Source organism: Rhinoderma darwinii, chromosome 1, assembly GCF_050947455.1.
Source record: "Rhinoderma darwinii isolate aRhiDar2 chromosome 1, aRhiDar2.hap1, whole genome shotgun sequence".
In the NCBI taxonomy this organism is placed as follows: Eukaryota; Metazoa; Chordata; class Amphibia; order Anura; family Rhinodermatidae; genus Rhinoderma; species Rhinoderma darwinii.
Window position 1 is genome coordinate 72,307,842 of NC_134687.1, and position 22,037 is coordinate 72,329,878.

Consider the following 22,037-nt stretch of genomic DNA (forward strand, 5'->3'; position numbering starts at 1 on the left):
GCTTATCAAAAAGGAAGACGACATCTGCATCGAGGAAGTGCAACATCACCCTGCTTACTGCCATCTACATGCTATCTGGCTGGTAGGCTGATCTCGAGGACATGCGAGCAGAATACACAATTACTTGCTGGAGATCGTCCAAGGGTGGCTGCTGCAGACGCACTTTTTTAATTATCTAAAGTAATATCTGTGTTTAGGGTAGGAAAGAAAAAGCCTAAAGAGCATTCATTTCTGGGGCGATCAATTTAATGATCCTGTACTGTGTGTTTTCTGCCAAAAGACCTTACACGTGATGCACCGGCTTAGCAGACAAATGAATCAGGGCCCTGAACAATCTACAGCAGGAATCCTCTAACATGCTAGCAGCGGCATCTGTGTAATATAAAGCAGTCAGCCCTGTATCAGGTATGTAGATGAGAATGAAAGAAAACTACTGGTACTTTTTTTCTGTAGCCCTTTATAATGGATGCATCATTGAACTCACGATTTTAACCCTGATTTAACTGTATAATCATTTGTTCAGAGGCGTTCACGGGATCTGAACACGTTTTTGTACTACAGTAACTCTGCGGTAAAATAGGGTGTACCGCTTGGAGGTCAGGAGGACTGTCAGGCCATTTCCATACATATTATATTGTGAGCAGATCCTAAAGAAATCGTCAGGATCCATCAACACATTTTTAAAATGGCCGTGCTCTTGTTTCGTAAATACCTGTTTTCCTCATGAAATAATTCTGGAACATCTTTCCTTAGAACTCTACATTGTGTTGTTCCTCTGTTATTCCTCCTAGAAATTTCTGAATAAATTGACAACTGTGCATGACCATTCCCTTGTCCAATCAGTGCTGATAGTGTCAGACTTTGTAGGGACACGAGCTACAGAGACACAGCAGTGCAGATCAATGAGCCGAGACGGATATTGAAAGCAAAAGCAGTTGCAGAGTATCCATCTCCCTGTATCCCCCCTGCAGCTGCTTCTGCTTGCTCCCAGGTGTTTGATCCTCTCAGTACTGATGGAGCAGAGGGGTCGCAGATCTCTCAGAAGATAAACAAGCTGCTATAAGAAGGTAGTGTGATCTCGTGAGATCACACTGCTGGAGCCCCTCTGTCACGGTTTACATTGATTGGACAGTGACAAGGCGGCTCGGGTACGGTACATGCTCCGTTAACACAAGGCTGTGCAGATGCCACAGTTGTTAATTTATTCATTAGTTCTTTTACATACTGGGTGCCAAAGCGGAGGGGGAAGACAGTGGGGGTATGGAAGCACTTTATATTAAAAAAAAAATACAAGGAAAAAAAAAAACATAAAAAACAACTGAAGTGGAAACTTTTATATATTTAGGGAAATGACAGGTTCCCTTTGACTCCTTAGTGACCACCAGTTCAGCTTTTTACAGCGCATTGGAATAAGCCTGGCACATGCATAAAAAAAAGTACATATATATTGTGTCTCCACAATCATAAAGACCTTGAACAATAAAGTTAACCACTTGTAGAGCAGCTGTAAAAAAAAAGGAAAAAAAAAGAGGAAAAAACCAACAAAATAATTTTTTCCCCCACCCTACCAGGAAAACAAATTAATAAAAGATAATCAATAAGTCCTTTGGACCCCAAAAATGGTATCAATGAAAACTACATCTCGCTCCGCAAAAAACACAAGCCCACATAAGGCTACATCTACATAAAAATGGCAAAGCTATGCGGCATTGCAAAAACAAAGTATTTTTGTTTAAACGTGTTTTTATTGTGCAAAAGTAGTAAAACAAAAAAAAACACCTAAAACTATACATATTCGTATTGACCCACATAATAAGCGCAAACGTTATTTATGCCGCATGGTGACAGGCATAAATTTAAAACACAAAAAACAATGGCGGAATTGCTGGTTTTTGTTGGTTTTTTTTGCACTCCCCCTCAAAAAAGTTAATCAATAAATGATATGTACCCCAAAATGGTGCAAATAAAAAATACAACTTATCCCATGAAAAACAAGTCCTCATACAGCTATCAATGTGGAAGAAAAAAAAAAAAAAAAAAAGTTTATGGCTATTTGCATGTGACAATGATAAAACTGAGAAAAAATTACTTGGTTATTACAGGGGGTTGTCCCCTAACCACAGGATAGGCGAAAACATGCTGATCGGTGGGGGTCCTGTTCCTCCGAATGAATTGAGCGGCAGGTTGGGCATGCACACTGCCACTTCATTCACAGTCTACGGAACTGCCGGAGACAGAGTACAGCACTCGGCCATCCCCGGCAGTGCCATAGAGATTCAATAGAGCAGCAGTGCGTTCAACCTGCCACTCCATTCATTCAGGAATAGGACCACCGTTCTCGTTGGGGGTCCCAGCAGTCGGACCCCCACCGATCAGCATGTTATCACCTACCCTGTGGTTAGAGGATAACATTTAATTTTGGGACAACCCCATTAAGACTAAAATAGTATGGTTATTAAAGGGTTACGAAGTTAAATATATTTCGAAATGGTTCCTATTATAACAAAAATGAGAACTTAAAAGGGGTTTTCCCATGCGAGACATTTATGACATATCCACAGGATACGTCATAAATATCAGATAGGTGCGGTTCCCAGAGGTGAGACCTGCATTTATCTCTAGAACGGGGCCCTCTAAACTCTAGCTTTTTGGGCTCACTCTGACACCCGGCCACTTCCTGATTACATGGTCGGGAGTTATGGAAACAGGGTAACTCGCTGACCTACACTGTTTCCATAACTCCCATATTAGTGAATGCCAGTTAGGGAAGCAGCATAGCATGCGAGCTACGCTGTTTCCGTAACTACTATTAAGTTCTATGGGAGTTACGGAAATAGCGTAGCTCAGCAAGTTAGGGCCTGTTCACATCACCGTTCATTTCCGTTCCTGGGTTCCGTCTGAGGTTTCCGTCGGGTGAACCCCGCAACGGAAAGTGAAAGCACAGCTTCCGTTTCAGTCACCATTGATCTCAATGGTGACGGAAACCTCGCTAATGCTTTCCGTTCGTCACCATTCCGGCTGGTCTCCGGTTTTCCGACGGAATCAATAGCGTAGTCGACTCCGCTATTGATTCCGTCAGAAAACCGGAAACCAGCCAGAATGGTGACGAACGGAAAGCATTAGCAAGGTTTCTGTCACCATTGAGATCAATGGTGACTGAAACGGAAGCTGTGCTTTCACTTTCCGTTGCGGTGTTCACCCGACAGAAACCTCGGACGGAACGGAAATGAACGGTGATGTGAACAGGCCCTTACTTTGTTTCCGTAACTCCCAACCATGTGATCAGGAAGTGGCCGGAAGAGCACAAAAAGCTAGAACGGGGTTTAGGGGGCCCCGTTCCAGATATAGGTGCAAGTTCCTGAGGTGGGACCCGCATCTATCTGACATTTATGACATATCCTGTGGATATCTTCAGAAAAAGCGTGGTGAACAGCAGCACACGTCTCCCAAGTTTCAATCAATAAGTTCTTTTATTGGTCAAACATCCAGTAAAAAAATGGCAACGTTTCAACCCGTGACAAGTGAAGGGTCTTTCTCAAGCCTCCACTTGTCACAGGTCGAAACGTTGCCATTTTTTTTACTGGATGTTTGACCAATAAAAGAACTTATTGATTGAAACTTGGTTGACGTGTGCTGCTGTTCACCACACTTTTTCTGAAGATTACATTACGTCAGACTGGGTTTGTCTGATTTTACAGCGTGACACTGCTCCGGATATCGAGATTTGTGCTGCTTCAAATATTGTATTTTTTGGATTATATAATGTGGATATGTTATAAATGTCACTGATGGGAAAACCCTTTTAAGTAGGAAGAGAAAAATCTTCCATTACCTGTGGGATCACAAGAAATATAGGTTTGCGTTTAGGACTTCCTTCTTGCTATTCTCGAATGCATTATGTTGGATATGTAATATCTAGAAAAGTTCTTTAGCACCTTGGATTACATATATTCCTGTTAACATGTAAGTGTTTGTGTCACCAACTGATGTATCGTAAAACGTGTCTCTTCCTCCAAATAAAAGGTTTTAAAAAAATACTTAAATAATAATTCATTTGGAAAACAAAGCGTTAAGCTAACCTTGACAAGTAAGAAAAATCTGCTTCTTCCTCCTCACATCGCTCATCGAGCTCCTTCAAAGCCAGCGTGACATCATCTTCACAGACAGAATCAGGGGGGCTGTCGGGAGCGCTCAGCTCCTGTACATCAAATGGTTCTTCCACTTCCAGGGGCTCTTGACAAATCAGAGCTTCATGCTGGTCTTGTGCCACATAGGAGCCGTTGTCTTCACTAGCCGTGCTCATCAGGTCATCCTTTACAGCTGTGCTACCATCCTGAAAACAACAGGACTAGTCAACACTATATACACGTATACAAAGACTCGGAATGTAATTACCGTAAAACATTGCCATGCGATGAATTTCTAGAACAGGTGCTGGCTGTCCAAAATGTCAAGGTAACTTAATATTTCAGAGCGAGAGAAGACGTCTCAAGGAGTTCACCACTCTCACGGCTATATTTACAGTCCATGTGAGGTCAGACTATTCTGTGCCAAAAACGGGATCTAATTCCATTAGAGGGGAGCAGGAAAAAAAATTTCTTCAGGAAAATGTTTTAGCGGTCCCTGCGAAGGTTGTTCCCTTTTGATTTTCATGTTCTAAGCAGTTGAACTAGGGCCGTCTTTTCTTTCAGTTTTTATTTTAGGGTGGCAAACTAAAATAAAACAAAAAACATAAACTGTGGCCATGCAAACAGTAATAACATTGGATGGAATATCACAAATTCTCCCCAAACTTTACTGAACGGATTCTGGTGCAGATCCTTCAGCGGATCCATTGTGAAGTCCAGTATGTCTCCTCTCAGGTGTCCTATTGTCTGCTGCAGAGGGTGGCTGTCAGTCGCATGCTAATGCAAACACGTAAGGTGGCAGCAGGTATAAGGAAAACCTTTAAACCCTGGACCCCAAGTGTATGTTTAGTATTAGGGCAGTTCTAGAGATGTTCTACTAAAGTCTGTGCAAACGGTTTGTGCGGGAGAATCCTTAAACGGAAAGAAAACAAATCAATTACCTGTGATCCCACTACCTCCTACATCACTAAAAAGGGGGATCGCCCTACCTAATGAGTCTCATTTATCAAGATCTGAAGTTAAAAGGGAGCTGCTTTTAGTCTGGGGGGGGTGTGTGTGTGTGTGTGTGCGTAGTTTCATAAGAGACACTGCAATTTACAACGGCTCACCTATTTCTACACAGTTTTGGCATTGGATAGAAATATGTTGAAGCACGTTCCAGTGGTTGACAACAGCAGTGTTAGTAATAAAGTTGGCTCACAAGACTACGCGCTACAAGACCCATGCAACGCACACAAATTTGCCGTACCACACTCATGAGAATATAATATAAAGCAGATTTGACTGCAGATTTTAGAAAAATTCGGCAGCATGTGAACACCGCCTATGGGATGCAACCTTATATGTATATCCACAAATACAATGAGGTTTTTTTATTGCTCCAATACATCTAAAACAACATACTGATTTCTCTCCCTGACGAAGAACAAGATAGAAAAACTTTTCCTCCTGCTCCCTGACTTAAAACGAGTGTTATGGGTCAAATATGGCACCTAGAGCTTTGATCCTAGCAGGAGCGGATAAAGACAGCTTGGGGCCTCAGTGCAAGAACAGTCTATGGGCCCCTTTTGCTCTCCAATATCTTAACATAGATCACCCCTTATGTCGCTCTAACAATCCATCAGTACTTGTTAGCCATAAAATGTATTACCTCAAGCATTTACATGCAATCTAATAGATAGAAGGCTGCTTTAGGTGACAGTGGGCCCCTGTGCAGCTGCACAGGTTGCACCAATGGTATGTCCGCCCCTGGATCCTAGTATTATTTGATACCGAAGATTCTATCAGATATTCTAAGGGTCACATCAATTTATTCATAGGTTTGTACATATGTCTTTACCAGTAAAAGTGTTAACCAAGCTTTCAAAAGACTTTAGATATTTTTGGAGATTCATCATCTATTTAGAGTTACTTTCCATAACAATGCAAACGTATACGCCATCCAGGGTCTATGGAAAGATGGTTGAAAAACCCCAATGGGAACTAACTATAACAATGGCTATTCGTGATTGTCAATCGGTTTAGGAGACCCCAAAAACTAAGTTGAAAATGAAACAACTTCAGACAAGAAGAAGCTTATTAACTTGCACTCGGCGGCCCCTTTATCAGGTACACCTTTCTAATACTGGGTAAAGCCCCATGCACACGGTCGTGCCTGTAATCATGGCCCGCAATTGTAGGCACGGCCAGCCGCCGACAGCCACCAGCATTTGCAGGTCATGCTCCCATATAAAGTATGGGAGCACGGTCCATGAAAAGCAAAAGATAGGAAAGGTCTTATCTTTTGTGGTGGCTTTCTACGGCTCGGACACCTTCTTGTAAATAAACGGGAAAGTGTCCATGGACAATAGAAGTGAATGGGTCTGTTATTGTGGACCGTAATTATGGGCCAGAATTACGGACAATTTTTATGGTTGTGTGCACAGGGCCTAAGGAGCATTTTTGACATCAGGGCAGCCTGAATGATTCACTTCATGTCAAGGATTTAACAAGTAACAAAGTTGTTGCAGATTTGGTGACCAGGCAGCCATAGTAGTGCAATGAGCCAATTGTAATGTTTAAAGAACCAGCCTGAAATTAAAGTGTTTTTTCTTGAGACGGGTAAATGATGCTGAACGGGTGTCAAGAAAACATTTTTACTACAACGACACAAACTAATAGTTGAAGCAAAGGAAGATCTATCCATGGATTTGTGTGGTTTGCACACCCTGTGAACCTCTTGCCTGCATGCTATATATGTTGAGTTACTGTCATGTACATAATAAATTGGCCACCGACTTTGTTTCCAGGTAATGTTTTTGACTTTAAGATTAAAAGTTCAAACTTTATTTATACATTTCACATAACTTAAAAATATGGATTCAGAGTTATTAAAAGGGGTTGTTCTATTTAGAGACAATGAGGCATGTACTGCGTTACCTTACTACTCTAGCCTTACTACTGCCAGTCAACTGTGAGGACTAGATGGCAGTGAAGGTCTCGGGGAAAGGATTCTCACAGAATGACAATATGTCGTTTTTAAGGTAGAGTTGAAAATGTTGATAACTTTCCATCCGTGTTACCGATACTTCACTCTCTATATCTACGAGTTGATTATTTTGTGAATATTACTTATTATTTATGACATAATGCCTTATATATACGCTTTAGTTTCCTTGCGTCTTCGGTGAAAAACAAAAAAAACATACAACAGTGAAACAGTGGTACTTACAAATGACTGGTCGCCCATTAGCTGCCTTCTCTCATCCACATAGGCCATTTAACACTGAGATCTTGAGTTTGGTTTCTGTGCTCACCGTGGATACAAGCTATCAATCACTAACAGTGCTGGCCTGAGGTCCTAACCCCAATTACAGCCCAATAACACAGACTGAAAGCCAATCAACTACAAAGCATCACCAAAAGAAAAACAAATTGTTCTAGAATCAAATGAACCATGCCCACAATTGTACAATAAACGACCCCGTTCACCCAAAACAGTATATAATAAATATTTGTAACCTTTGGGGTATGTGCTTTTATGTATAAATAATACTGTCGAGAAGTCCCCCAAAAAGGTTAGAAATATTTTAAAAAAAAGTAAACAGAAACAAATCACAATCTGATGTATAGGACATCTGCATTGAAATCAAAACACAAATCTACGAGACAGAATTAAAAGGATCCCAAATCAGCCATGCACCAGCCCAGATTTGTCCCCACCTCAGGCAGCTGACTGTTAGCGCTATCTGGAGGGGTCACCTCCACACTTGGGTTCTCAGGTCTGGTTTGTGACACTTCCTCTGTCAGAGCACTACTAACTGAGTCCCGAGATTGAAGGAAATGGTCAACGTGGTCAGCCATGTGGTCCTCCACTGCAGAGTCATTCTGAAGCTACAAAAAAAGCAAACAAAGAACAGCTTATGGATATTCACAAAAGGTACGCAGCAACTTAAAGTGGTGCTATATTAATAAAAAATATCAGCAAATTTCTTTAAGCATCATATACATGTCTGGATTTCATGACTAAGATGCCCATAAAATATTCAAAAACAGCAGGTACCGAGCGCTTATGTGGTCACATTGATCGGAGGAGAGCACCGGACTGACGAAACTGTGGAAGCAGCGTTCTGCACCCGTGAATTCCAGTTCTGTGAGGTGTATAGTGTGTTTTAACGCTTTATGGGCATCTTCGTATTGTACTTATTTACAGCGCCACCGTCTTACGACAATGAAGGATACAAGAGCATTTTGAAAATGCAAAGCTGTCAGCACTAGAGTTTTATGCTTCCTGTGCTTTTCATCCAGTTCCAACAAAAAGCAACAAACTGTTTTATGGCAGTCCTTAGTATGTAAATCCGATGCAAACGTCTGTATATTCAAGCTAGCCTGTTCACAAAAGAGTAAGTTAACCATGGGGAGCATGTATTTCCTTTGCAGTTAGCTCCGCAGCAGGCCAGCTAAAGGGAAGCTACTTAAAGGCTATGTAAATCTTTTTATCCTTTTTTTTTTTTTTTAAATGTGTTAATATACATTTTTCAAATTGACATTAAAAATATCATTTACTTTTTGCGCTGCAGCTTCTATGTATGCACTATACATAGAAGGTGCAAAGTGCCGCGGTAAACCAAATCCGTCAGTCAGCTGGACTGACGACTCAGCTGACAACAGTTCCTGTGTGCCTAATACCAATCACATCTAAGTTCATGAAGCAAAAAAAGCAAAAAAACATTTTTAAAAAATGTCACTTTGAAAAAGGTTTATAAATACATAAACACAAACATTTAGTTAAAAAAAGGCTACAAAAGGTTACATAGTTTTTAACAACAAAAGTGAAATGTGCTGATATTTACAAAGATGGGACTATACCTTATGTTATTATACAAGTTAAAAGGCAACTTCAGTATATATTAAAAAATAATAATAATAATCTTTCCCATTTTAATTATTCATTAGGAATTTCTTCAGTCCACCTAAAAAAAAGTGGCGTCTGAGCGGCTGCCCCGCCAACAGGTGACAAAGCACAGTCTGAGATGTCCCAGGAGAAGAGGAGTGCTAGACTTGCAACTGTGGATTGTCAAGTAATTTTTCTTTTTCTTTCAATCTAATGCTGTAGCTTCAGTCAGATAGAATGGGAGACTGACATGCAGACACTGGGACACAACAACCAATCATAGTGCAGCTTTAATTTTTCCAGGGCATTCTAAGAAATTATAGCGGAGCTCTGATTGGTTGCTATGGGAAACAATGTGAGTTTTTCTGTTTTGATCAATGAGACTCATTGTCTACATGTTGTGATATTTTAATATAAGGGCTGTCTGCCTTTCCATTTACATAGACTCTTTTAGGGAACTCTGACATAATAGAAGGGGGGTCCTCTGTTCTGGATCCTTATCTATTGGTCAGAGTGGAGAGCGGCAGCAAAGAGCGGAGCGGCAGCAAAGAGCGTCTCTCACTTTGGAGGACCTGTCCTTTCCTGCATTACACAGACAACCCATTGATTTGAATGGACACTGTGTAATGCTTAATTTCCCCTGTGGTGGCGCTGCAGAGAAACTGAACACACAGTCAGGTTTCCCCATACTACAGCTGATCGCTGAGGGATACAGCACGGACACTTTGTGATCAGCTTACAATCAAGGGACTCTTCTATCAAGTAGGGATCGTCCAAAGCGGAGAACTCTTTTAGCATCATAGTGTATTACCCAACATTATACATTCTAAGATAAATTGCTACTTTTGGTTCCATTCATATGATAACTATTGGGCATGCATTAAAAAATATCAAAATCAATAAGAATCAGATTAGTTCATGTGTCCAAATCTATAGACAACCGCAAATTATTAAATAGGAAAATCTGATTCTTGTCTGCTAGCAAGTATGTTTCTATAGTGGATCTTCAGAGATAAACCACAAGAGAGAAAAATATCATACCATGTTTGAACGGGACAAGATCTGACTGACAGTCAGCGCTTCTTCCTCTGAAGACTCATCAGTGTCTTCTTGGTTGGTTAAATTGAGACTAGGGGTGCTCCCAGAATACTGACACTCCTGCAGAGATGGGGTGTCACCTTTGTCAATACTGTCCAATGAACGTCTGCGGACTCCCCAGTTAAAGTTGTCGACGCTCTCACCCTAAAAGGACAAAAAATACATTTAAATAAAGCCTGTAGAACCCTCCTATGGACGTCACAAGTCAAATACGCACTAGAGAAGGGTTCTTAGAGGGAACAGCACGATTTATTGGATACAGGAATGAAACATGGAACAGGTAACGTAACCACTATACACCGACCACTAATCAAGCTTTACACGTTTTATGTACCACACACACACACACACACACACACACACACACACACACCACATGGGATCAGAGGTGAAACAAGCCACTCCACCAGGCTGCAACTTACCTGCAGCTCCTGGTTAGCAAAAAGGAAAACACAAATAATCATAAGTAACAAGGACAAACACAGAGGCAGGAGAAAACATACAATTATGTCGCATTTACATTAGAAAAGTACATGTATTGACTATGGGGTGTAAAGAGTAGAGGTTAAGGGCTATGTCACATGGGCAGTTTAAATATCCCACAGTAGTGAACCATACTGAACCCTTGAGAAAAATAAATTGTGGCATGCTCCATCAAATGTAGTATAGCAAAGCTATTCTTAAGCAGAAGCATTTCTTCTAAGGGACAATATGGTACTGTATACTGGGCATGCTGCAAGTTATGGACAAGGAAGGATGAAATAGATGGAGATCACAAGGCCTAAGATTTGACAAATTCAGAAGAAAATCAGGACTAGAGGAAGAGTAAAATGAATGACTGGCTGTGACATATTCACACGCACATTCAAAAACATAAAACCACAAAACGCGTCATATGAGTTTTGGCCATTCTGCTCCTCTTTGCCCTATAGTAAGGTGCTGCTATCAATCACTGCGGTTAGTTGCAAACTAGATTGGACCGAGGTCAATAGTTATATGACGTATAATATATACAACAGTTATATGTATAATCAGCATGGTGCCGGCAAACTCACACAACATCTTAGTAAGGTCCTACCATGTGCAGGGGCGGGAGGGCCCCTGTACATTAGCATATGTGTCCCTTGCTCTGAAATCGCTCCACATAGAGAATCCCATTATATCTCTCTAATAGTCCACTAGTAACTGTGAGATATGAAATTCATTAGATCGGTCCCCTACATGCAATCTAATAGATAGTAAGATAGTGACAGAGCCCCCCTTATATACTAGGCTTGTAGGTTCCACATATGGGATGTCCGCCTCTGCTCTGGTGCCATACAACTGGGACATTTTGGCCTCCTGCACAAGGGCCGGAAATGCAACAGCGTTTACAGAACATAAAATGACATACTGCAGATTGAGAATCCGTACCGAAGGTCAATTTCTGCACCTATTTCGTGTGCATCTTTTCCGCAGCATGTGGTTGAGATTTGTTCAAATTTGTTCAAATCTCCACCACATTCTGCTACAGTAATACACTGCAGAATTTCCGGACGGAAAATCCAATCGGAAATTCAGCAGCATTTCTGTTCCGTGTGCAGGAGGGTCTTAGCTTTCGGTTTCCACATTAGACAAAAGTAAATGTCTAAACAGCCCATTCCCCAAAATCAACTATTGGGTGTAATAAACCAACAGGGGTTTTCAGGGAGATATGAATTTATGCAGCCTAAGGCTGGCCATAAAATTTAAATGGCTGTCGGGAGAACGTTCGTTTGGCCGACAGCTACTCCTCTCGACTCCCCCATACACATGCAGGCTTGGCTGGTCTCGTCGAAATATGTATGTGTAAGGCCAGCTTTAAAGTTAACAGGAAACCAGCAAGATATGATGTAAATGTAAGTTACTCTATATAAAGTAATGACGATCATAAATGGAGCTCGACTTTAACAGGTACGTTGGTTTTATACATAGGACATGAAGGGGACAGCTGACGTTTTATCCTTCACTTCTCAGATATAACCGCGGTTACAATTTTCAATTGTCATTAACAATTAATTTCTAAATCTGTTCTAGTGTTTACAATTGGTGATATCCTCAGAGATGATTGGCTGACATTAAGAAAAAGACACAGGGGGTCTTACCTCAGCATCTTCCAGCTCAACATCCAAAAAGTCAAAGTCCTTGAAGACACCAAACTGCTGTTCGCTGCCAGTGTCCTCCGCAGGGACTTCCTCCTCTTGAATTGCTTCCTCTGTGCTGGAAATAAGGCTAGTTTGTTGATCTCCAACTTCCAGATCTTCATTTGATGAGAAGACCACCTATTGAGGGGAGAAATTGGAAGAAAAACCTTCTAAACACTCACGTTCTCGGTGTGGGGCCAGCTTGTAGCAATTAACAGGTGTAGCAAAGTGTTTATTAAGCCGGGAAATAAAGTTTAATTAACGGCTAGGTGGAAAACAAAACCCACTTACGGATGGATTTTTGGGGAGACCAGAGTCTGGGCCACACAGGGAAAGGACATTCATCAGCTTCTCCCGTGTCCTCCGCTAAAAAAGAAAAGGTCACAAACAAAAATGTAATTTGTGGATATGGTAAATAGCTTATTAGTAATAACCTATCTTGTTTTAATGAGAAGCAGGGGGACAAAACATGGATACAGGCTCAGGTCTTAACTTTCCCTTCTAAAAATATACACCAGATGCTCCTAATATGTTAATCCTTTGCATCAGCTCAATGAAAAAAAAATATTGTAGTCTGTATGTATGAATGCTGTCCATTACACCCTATAAAGACGCATTATATGATTTATGAGTGGGATATGATGTAATGTCTGTGTAGTATGTTATAGGGCAAGACTGGTAGAATCCCTTACTCCATACAACTCCTGACTTGTGGGATGAGTGACCTACGCACACCGGATTTAGCAGGAGATTTCTATAAATCATGTCAGGATATTAAGATAATCACCACTAGCAGCACGAGTACCTGTCCAACTCCACTAGAAATTCTGGAAAGCCTTATATTAAATCACATGAATATAATTTCTGTTTATCCTATTGGTTGTAGTAAAAAATAATTATTCGAGGGAGAATAAAACAGGGAAACTTTTTGGTAGAAAGCTTGACTTTTGCCTTAATTTTGTTCCGCTATTTCTTTGTGAAAATTACAGGAAACCATTTGTGTAAAAAAATAAAAATAAATAAATAAATAAAAAAAAAAAGATGAAAAAAAAAAAGATGAAAAAAAAAAAGATGAAAAAAAAAAATCACGGTCCATGATTGTGGGCACGGCCAGCCACCCGCATTTGCGGGTTGTGCTCCCATATAAAGTCCCGGACACATTCCCGTAAATACACGGGAAGGTGTCTATGGTCAATAGAAATGAATTGTGCATAACGCCCAAAGCAGCAACAGACACAAAACTATTGGCAGACAAAATATTGTTATTCTGATGACTGGATAGTTCACATGGCGGATTTGCAAATTCCGCCGCAGAACTATTTCTGTCAGCGGCAGGAAGATTCCGCCCTCCCCTTGATATCAATTAGAGGTTCGGGTGGAATCTGCCTGAAGAACGAGCAGGATGCTTCTTTTTCCCATCAGCTAGCGGGAAAAAGAAGCGTCCGACTCCCATTAAAATTAATGGCAGGCGGAATTTTGCGGCGGAATCCGCCAACAACTTTCCTCCGTGTGAACATACCTGAACAGCCAATTTCTTCCTCTACTGGGAAAAAGATAAAACAATCAAACCTGTCTGATCTAGGTTTTTCCGAATACTGTTGTAGCCTTCGCAGAAGTCATCAAAAACATAATGGTGTAAAGTCTAAACTTCACACGACGCAAATCAACAGAGAAATCCCCACCTGAACCAGAGCACCAATCAACTGTCTCGTTGATCGGCGCTCGTTTACACGGCCCTCGTCGGACGTTAACTCTATATGTAAACTGGGCTTCAAAGCTGTATGTTAAAGAGGTTTTATACAAGTAAAGCTCAGTCACTTTCTGAATGAAAAACTAGAATTGTATCCAGCTAGGCAAAGCTCTGAGCTAAGAAGTCTGGACTCCAAACTGATACATTGCAGTAAACTAGCAGTGAGATTTGTAATAATTTTTATTTATTTTTTTAATATAAAATCCCTTTAACTTTAACGATACGCTGGGGTATTTATGTGAATAAAGCTGATATAGAAGAACACATAGGGGGAGATATTTTACTGCTGGTGCGAGCAGTGGGGTTTTATCTTTCATCCGAGCACGCCCTGTTGATGAATATAGTGCGGGTAGAGAATAAAATAAATGAGTCTCACAAAATGGGACACGTTTTCTCACCGCAGACCGGATCTCTTAAAAGCACCTTATTGAGACAGTGTGAACATGGTTGGGGAGGACCAAAGGCCCAAATGGCTGTCATATTCCCATATGCATTTTTTGTAAAATTGCAACAGAATATGGAATTAAAAAACGTCACTTTAAGGGCCAGTTCACACGGAATCTTTTGACACGTTTTTTGACGCGGAAACCGCGCCAAAAAAAGCTTCCCATTGATTTCAATGGGAGGCGGAGGCGTTTTTTCCCGCGAGCAGAAAAACCGGCTATTGGAAAAAAGGGACATGCCCTATCTTCGGGCGTTTACGCCTCTGACCTCCCATTGACATCACTGGGAGGCAGAGAAAGCGTATTTCGCGGCGTTTTATACCTGCGGCGCTCAATGGCCGTGGGCGAAAAACGCTGCAAAAATCGGCGTGCAGGCAGCGGCAGATTTTCCTCCTGCAAAAAACTCTGTGTGAACCCAGCCGAAGCGCTATATTTTGAGGGTGTGCCGTGATTTCGGAAAACGCAGAAATGTCAATTCCATTAACCAATATTATATATTTGGCTGCTGCCGTAGTAACATTTTTTAATTGTTCCTGTACCTGAGATAGCTGCGGCCTCTTCCAGCTGACAGGGACAAGGGCATTGGAGTTGGATCCAGAAGAAGTAGACGATGTGCTCCGAGTCACTGCAATGACTTTTGGTTTTCCATTTCTTCCAGTTGCACTATGCTGATCCCCGTACTTCTGCCCTATTATGGGTGTCTAAGATGAAAAAAACGGCCTGTATTAGTGCAAAATAACCTACACCGGGACAAAAGTCATCTTACAAATGAAAAAAACCCACCATGATGAATGATCTACGAAGAACAGAATTCTGGCAGAAAACACAGCATGAAATATTTATCACCTAACAATGTGTGAGAGGCAGATTATAAAAATACATTTAATGCAGTCGAATGCATTTACAATGACCATGCTCTTGATAGGAGTTGCCATAACCAGATGGAATGTATAGCCTTGAATAAGAATGCAGGTTTTATATCTGATAATTCACAGCAGGTCTACATGGGGGGGCTCTCTGACTGTTGTAAAACTACAACCCTCATTATATACAGACAGCTGACCGCGGATTAGGACTGAATAAAAAGAGTAGAAAAGTGGAGAATAAATGCAATCTATTGCTGCCAGCGAGACTTACGCCAGAACACACGGAATTTAATGGAGCGATTTTGCTTTAGGATTCGGTATTGCAATGCAATTGTATCAGTCAAAATATTTTCAAACCAGACTAATCTACATAAAAAACACAAGCGTTCTCTTACCTCTGATATGTCAAAATGGAAATCTAACGTTTTTCCCGGAAGTTCCTTTGAGGCACAGTTAAATATTTTTGCAAATGAGATTTCAGGGGAGCCTAAATCTCCATAGGATTTTGGGGCATCATTTGGCACAACCAGACTGGCTGAGCGAGACACCACGAGTTTTAGGATATTCAGTGCTTCCCTCCAACACGAACTCTGTTGGGGTAAAGAAATAGCATTAACAAGCACTAAAGAAAATCATCGTAAACTGTACGATACTCTAAATTGCCAAAAATGTGCACATAAAAAGGATCCCAAGTATCCAGCAGCAGTTACATCATGACCTAGATTACATATAGGAGAAGTTTATGTCCATATCATTAAACCGGAGACATTTTCTAAAGTCTAATGTAGTTTGGTGGTACACTGGGTCATATTTTAAAGCATTGCAATATATGCAGTTCATCAACATTCAGTAAACTAGCAGAATCCTTCTTAAAGCAAATAGGACCAATCCGCATCAGGGGAGTCACGCAGGTCATTTTTGCCACCTAGTTCTACAACATCCAGATGAGGCCACACAGATGACTAAAGTGTCAGTGCTAGATGGCGTTGCCGGCATTACTTTGCTGACCTGCTTTTACGTACTCCTTGCCAAGCACAAAGACAAGCTGACTGCAGGCTTCAGGCCATTCCCATAAAAGCTTCTGCTCTATAGAATGCCGCTTTTTTCATAAGCCAAAAAATATGTTTCTGTCAAAGCAGGAAACTGGAATTTAAAAATATGTCATAAAACATCTGGCTTTTATGGATAAAGTAATAAAGAGAAAACTCGGCAAATTGGGAACATTAAGTAAATAACATTGAAAACCCGAAACAAACCTGCTACTTGCCCTGAGGCAAATATATCTTTACTTCAGAAGAGACATGAATTACAGTAAGCAATTGTTCACAATCACATAGCAAGTAGTACCGAGCTGAAAATACATCAGCTACTGCAAGAAGAATGCCAAAACGGTAAGTGGGTGCCATGGGCAGATACTGTGTGTAGAAAGGGCATGCAACACCAACATGGGAGGAGAAGAGCGAGCCAAAAAGAACATTTGCACCGAAGTAACAAACCTTCCTGTTCACCTGCAGTGGAAGGATATCTGAATACAGATTTAAAATAAAATGTGACTCCCAGTGAATAAAGGAAAAGCTCACCTGCACGTATTTCCCTATGACTTTTATGATTTCCAGGTTAAACTGCTTTACTGGCGCAGTCGAGAGGTCAACGTGGCTCAGCAGGCTGTAGATGATCTGCAGCAATGACTGCTGCATGCTGGATAGGCCTTTCTCCAGGAGCTGGAACAACATACAGACACGTATAATGGTATAACAGACGGCTAGTAAAACCACAAATTCACATGTTACGGTAGAAGAACAATATCATATTTACCGTGTTAAAGAGGACCTGTCACTAGGTTATAAAACTTGAAGTGGTTTATTGACCTGAATAGCGCCATCTCCCTGATTCCAGCGCTGTTTTGTCGTCATCATCCCCGTTCCAGAGATATGGCCCACTGTTGTATTGGCTCCCTATATGCTAATTTGCAGTAGTTACCCAACAGGGCGTTAACAACCCTCCAGCTGACTCATGTTGATTGGTCAGTATCAGAGGCAGGGAAGCTAGCTCTACCCCGTTGTTAGATCTACAGCAAATTAGCATATAGGGAGATAGCACAACAGTGGGCCATATCTATGGAACAGGGGGGTCCAGGAAAAAGGGGGGTCAAGGAAAAAGAGGGGTCCGGACTCTGCCGGTGACTGTGTAGGCCCAACGTCCTTGCACAGAGGCCGACACAACCTCAAAGTAAGAGACGTCAGGACTGCTATGCAGCCATAAGTGATCGAAAACGTGGATGTCACAATTTACTCATTGGCGCCAATGTTCATGTTTGGGCCTCCAGCAGTGTGGGCCCCTGAGTGAAGTTGTCAGAGTAGGTTCTTGGACCTACACAGTCATCGCCAAGGTCTAGCAACTGGCTGGAAACGACAAGAATACCAGGTAATTTGCCACTAATCTGGTATGGGACTATTTTTCCTGTTTCGAATGGGGTGCAGCGATCGTACGAGCGCTGCTTCCCCTTCATTTCTACTTGTTCACTGTGAATCGTCGACACACATGTAGCCGCGATTCACAAATATCGCAGACGACTTCTTCCAATTAAATGAATGGGAGAAAAAGCTGCAATACTGTAAATCGCCAATAAATGTGTGTCGACGATTCACAGTGAGCAAGTAGAAATGAAGCGGCGCTGCACCCCCTTCAAAACAGCTGGTCGGCGGGGGTCCTTGGAGTCGGACCCCGACCTATCAGCTATTGATAGCCTATCCTGAGGATAGGCCATCAATTTTTAGGGACTGGACAACCCCTTTAAGGGATAATCGTGGTAATGTTTCCATTGTAGCCTGCACACTATAATAAATTGCTGTACACCTACATGTATGTTGACAATGTAACTCTAATCTTTCGTTATTTTTATATGCACAAGCCTGTGACTACTAAAAAATGTATGTTACTATTAAAGGCATTTATTAACCCCTTAACGACCGCCCACCGTCTTTTGACGGCAGGCGGTGCAGGAGCTTAGTCTACAGCGACGTCTTTTGGTGTCACTGTAGAAGAGGCTGATGACCGCTCCTGTGAGCTGTAACTAACAGCTCCTGATCTTAGAGCAGCCTGCTGAACACAGCTGGGGTCGGAAAACATTCAGCTGCTTAACCCTTTGATCGCCACGGTCCGTGACCGGGGCATGATCAATGGGAACTTCGTCTTTGATCGCGTCACTGGAAACCTGGTGACGTGATCAAAGAGCAGGGAATCCCTCTGCAGTCAGCACTGGGGACCTAGAAAGGACCCCAGGACTGTCTGTTCAGTAAGCCTGCTGTTCGGGCACACTAAGTGCTGCCCTAACAGAAGCCTGTGTCATAGTGACACAGTGTAATGTATTAGCTAGCTTACAAGAGTATGCTAATACATAATAAGTAAAAAAAATTGAGTCAATAAAGTTATCCCTTAAGGAATGTTCACACAGTTTTTTGCAAGCTGAAAATTCCATCTGGAATTTTGAGGCAGATTTTGATCTGCCTGCACGCCGTTTGCCGCGTTTTTCGCCCGCGGCCATTGAGCACCGTGGGCAAAAACACAGCGAAAAACGCTTTCCCTACCTCCCATTGACGTAAACGCCCGAAGATAGGGTATGTCGCTTTGTTTTCCCACGAGCCGGTTTTACCGCTCGTCGTAAAAAATGCCTCCACCTCCCATTGAAATCAATGGGAGGCGATTTTCCTGACGCGGTTAAAAAAACTCAGTGTGAACAGGGCCTTAATAGGATTAAAACCAAAAGCCAAAAAAAAAAAGTCACAAAAAAAAGGAATTTTGCATAAAATATATTTTATTGTCCTGACATTAAATAAAAGCAAAAAAACGACACATATTAGGTATCTAAATTACCGTAATCACCTGAAGAATTAATCTAAAAGGTTATTTAGCATTAAACGTGAACGGGATAAAAATTAAAGAAAAACTAAGCAGGGAATCGATTTTTCCTATATTCACGCCGTAAAAATCTATCTTTTTTCTACCCCAAACTGTGAAAAAAAAAAAATACAATGTCTCCTGCATAAAACAAGGCCTCATACGGCCACGTCAATGAAAAAATTAAAACGTTATGGCTGCTGAAAGGCAGAGGTAAAAACTAAAAAATGTAGCTGGTCATTAAAGAGGCCGTCACCAGATTATAAGTGCCCTATCTCCTACATAATCTGATCGGCGCTGTAATGTAGATAACAGCAGTGGTTTTTATTTTGAAAAACCATCATTTTTGAGCAAGTTGTGAGCAAGTTATGGGCGTTTTTTTACATTTTACCAACTGGGTGTTGTACAGAGGAGTGTATGAGGCTGACCAATCAGTGACTAATAAGTGTCCTGCACTTCTCATTGTTCCAGCCCAGCATGATCCACAGCACAGTGTGAGTCTTCAGGCCCGGTCATAAAGGGGTTAAAGAGGACCTATGCAAAAAGGAACCAAATGGTATTTAAGGGATTGCACTCCATCTGTAACAGGCAGTGGCATCACCAAGCTAGAAAGCATCAAGGAGGACTATAAATCAATAGATCACGTTCCTGGTCATATAATATGCATCCCACTCACCTCCGCAAGATAGGTGACCAGACTGAATGTAATGTCGGAGAAGGAGTCATGTAGGTAGCGGCACACAACATTAATCCAGTTGGAGCAGTCTCTGGAGTAGCTGTGTGTGCTGTACAGACTCATCATATGGGCTAGGTTTGTCAATGTTGCGGTCTTCTCCTCAGCACAAACCTAAAACCCAGTAATGTAGTGTTAATCTACAGTACAACCAGAAATGTGAGAAAATAATATACAAACGGATGCAATGAGGTTTTACCGCAGGTTTGCAGTGTTTTTTTTTTTTAAATAAGCAGTTATAAGAAATGTTTCCAAATGAATAAACTACCTCCCCAACGATGCAGACTACTGAAAGCATGGTGCCCCTAATCCTCGCAGGAAGAGAATTCCTGAAATGGGACTTAAAGAGGCTCTGTCACCGCATTATAAGTGCCCTATCTTCTACATAATGTGATCGGCGCTGTAATGTAGATTACAGCAGTGTTTTTTATTTAGAAAAACTATCAATTTTGACAGTTATGACCTACTTTAGATTTATGCTAATGACTTTCTTAATAGACAACTTGGCGTGTTTTCACTTTTTGATCAAGTGGGTGCTGTAAAGAGAAGTGTATGACGCGGACTAATCAGCATCATACACTTCTCTCCATTCATGTAATCAGAACATAGTGATCTTGCTAGATCATGATGTGCTGTCACTTACTCACACATTAACTTTACTGAAGTGTCTTGAGAGTGAATAGACATTGTTTTCAGCCAGGACGCGATGTCTATTCACAATCCCGACACTTCGGTAACGTTTGTGTGGGACTTACAGCACAGCAAGTGTAATCTCGCGAGATCATGCTGTAAACTGTCATTTACAGTGTGATCTCGCGAGATTACGCTTGTTGTGCTGTATGTCCCACACAAACGTTACCGAAGGGTCGGTGTTATGACTAGAAATTGCGTCCTTGCGGGAAGCGATGTCTATTAACTCTAAAGACACATCAGTAACGTTAATGTGCGAGTATGTGACTGCACATCATGATCTAGCAAGATCACGATGTGCTGAATAAATGAATGGAGAGAAGTGTATGACGCTGATTGGTCAGCATCATACACTTCTCTTTACAACGCCCAATTGATCAAAAAGTTAAACTCGCCCAGTTGTCTATTAAGAAAGTCATTAGCATAAATCTATAATAGGTCATAACTGTCAAAATGTATTGTTTTTCTAAATAATATCTACATTACAGCGCCGATCACATTATGTAGAAGATAGGGCACTATTAATGTGGTGACAGAGCCTCTTTAAAGTCTATGTACACCTTTAAAAGTGATTTTTTTTATTTTTTATTTTATTTCAGTCAGTGTTTGGTGCAACTTTCAAATTAGTTTTTATTAAAAATTATTTTTGCTTTTTGAGATACAACTGTTCTTTATACAGGATAGAAAGCAGCTGTATCGTTCACTAAGACCTGAATCCTTCAGTCCTGCGGACCTGACAGGTTCACTATCAGTGGGTCACGTGTGTGATCCACCTGTAATCTATCACATCTAAGTTATGAACTTAGATGTGATGGATAACAGGTGGATCCTACGTGTCCATCCGCTTTTACTGAACCCGTCAGTCCCGCGGACCTGACCGGTACAGGATTCAGCGAACTATACAGCTGTTCTGTATAAAGAATACAAAGCAGCCGTTTCTCAAAAATAATTTTTAATATAGAACTAATTTTATTAAAAAAAATAAATAAATCACTTTCAAAAGGTTTACATAGCACTTAATAGGACTTCAAGGGAAAAGTGATTAAAAATCTCTTTAAAATTTGGACTATTTGACCCAAAGCTCTTTCTTGTGAGGTCAACTTCTGAATAAACACCTACCTTGGCTATTCTGTCTGCAGTTTCTTTACAGAACGGTGTTGGGTTGTCAAAATGTTGAATTAGATGAGGCAATAAACACAAGATATTGAGAGGAAACCCTGTAAGTAAAACATGAGTTTGTTTCGTTTTCATCAAAAACACAACTGAAAGATCACAACTACGGCGCTACTACTGCCATCAAAAATACAAAAACCCCTGACAGACCGCATTATAAGTCAATGGGGATTTGTGTATATTTGCAAATAGATCTGGAATAACGGTCATGGATTTGCTATAAAT

At 41.2% G+C, this 22,037-nt stretch overlaps 1 protein-coding gene across 1 annotated transcript in view; it reads right to left on the reverse strand.

Moving 5' to 3' along the window:
• The window catches only part of FRYL (FRY like transcription coactivator), a 122,150-nt gene that overhangs the window by 12,904 nt on the left and 87,209 nt on the right, over nucleotides 1-22,037 (reverse strand). The window contains exons 44-53 of the mRNA XM_075825578.1: nucleotides 21,759-21,856; nucleotides 19,893-20,063; nucleotides 16,900-17,040; nucleotides 15,715-15,909; nucleotides 14,993-15,154; nucleotides 12,552-12,626; nucleotides 12,222-12,398; nucleotides 10,042-10,242; nucleotides 7,830-8,000; nucleotides 4,080-4,333 (exon numbers count right to left, since the gene is read on the reverse strand). Of these exons, the coding sequence (XP_075681693.1) occupies nucleotides 4,080-4,333; nucleotides 7,830-8,000; nucleotides 10,042-10,242; nucleotides 12,222-12,398; nucleotides 12,552-12,626; nucleotides 14,993-15,154; nucleotides 15,715-15,909; nucleotides 16,900-17,040; nucleotides 19,893-20,063; nucleotides 21,759-21,856 (1,645 nt within the window). The remainder of the gene's footprint in view (nucleotides 1-4,079; nucleotides 4,334-7,829; nucleotides 8,001-10,041; nucleotides 10,243-12,221; nucleotides 12,399-12,551; nucleotides 12,627-14,992; nucleotides 15,155-15,714; nucleotides 15,910-16,899; nucleotides 17,041-19,892; nucleotides 20,064-21,758; nucleotides 21,857-22,037) is intronic.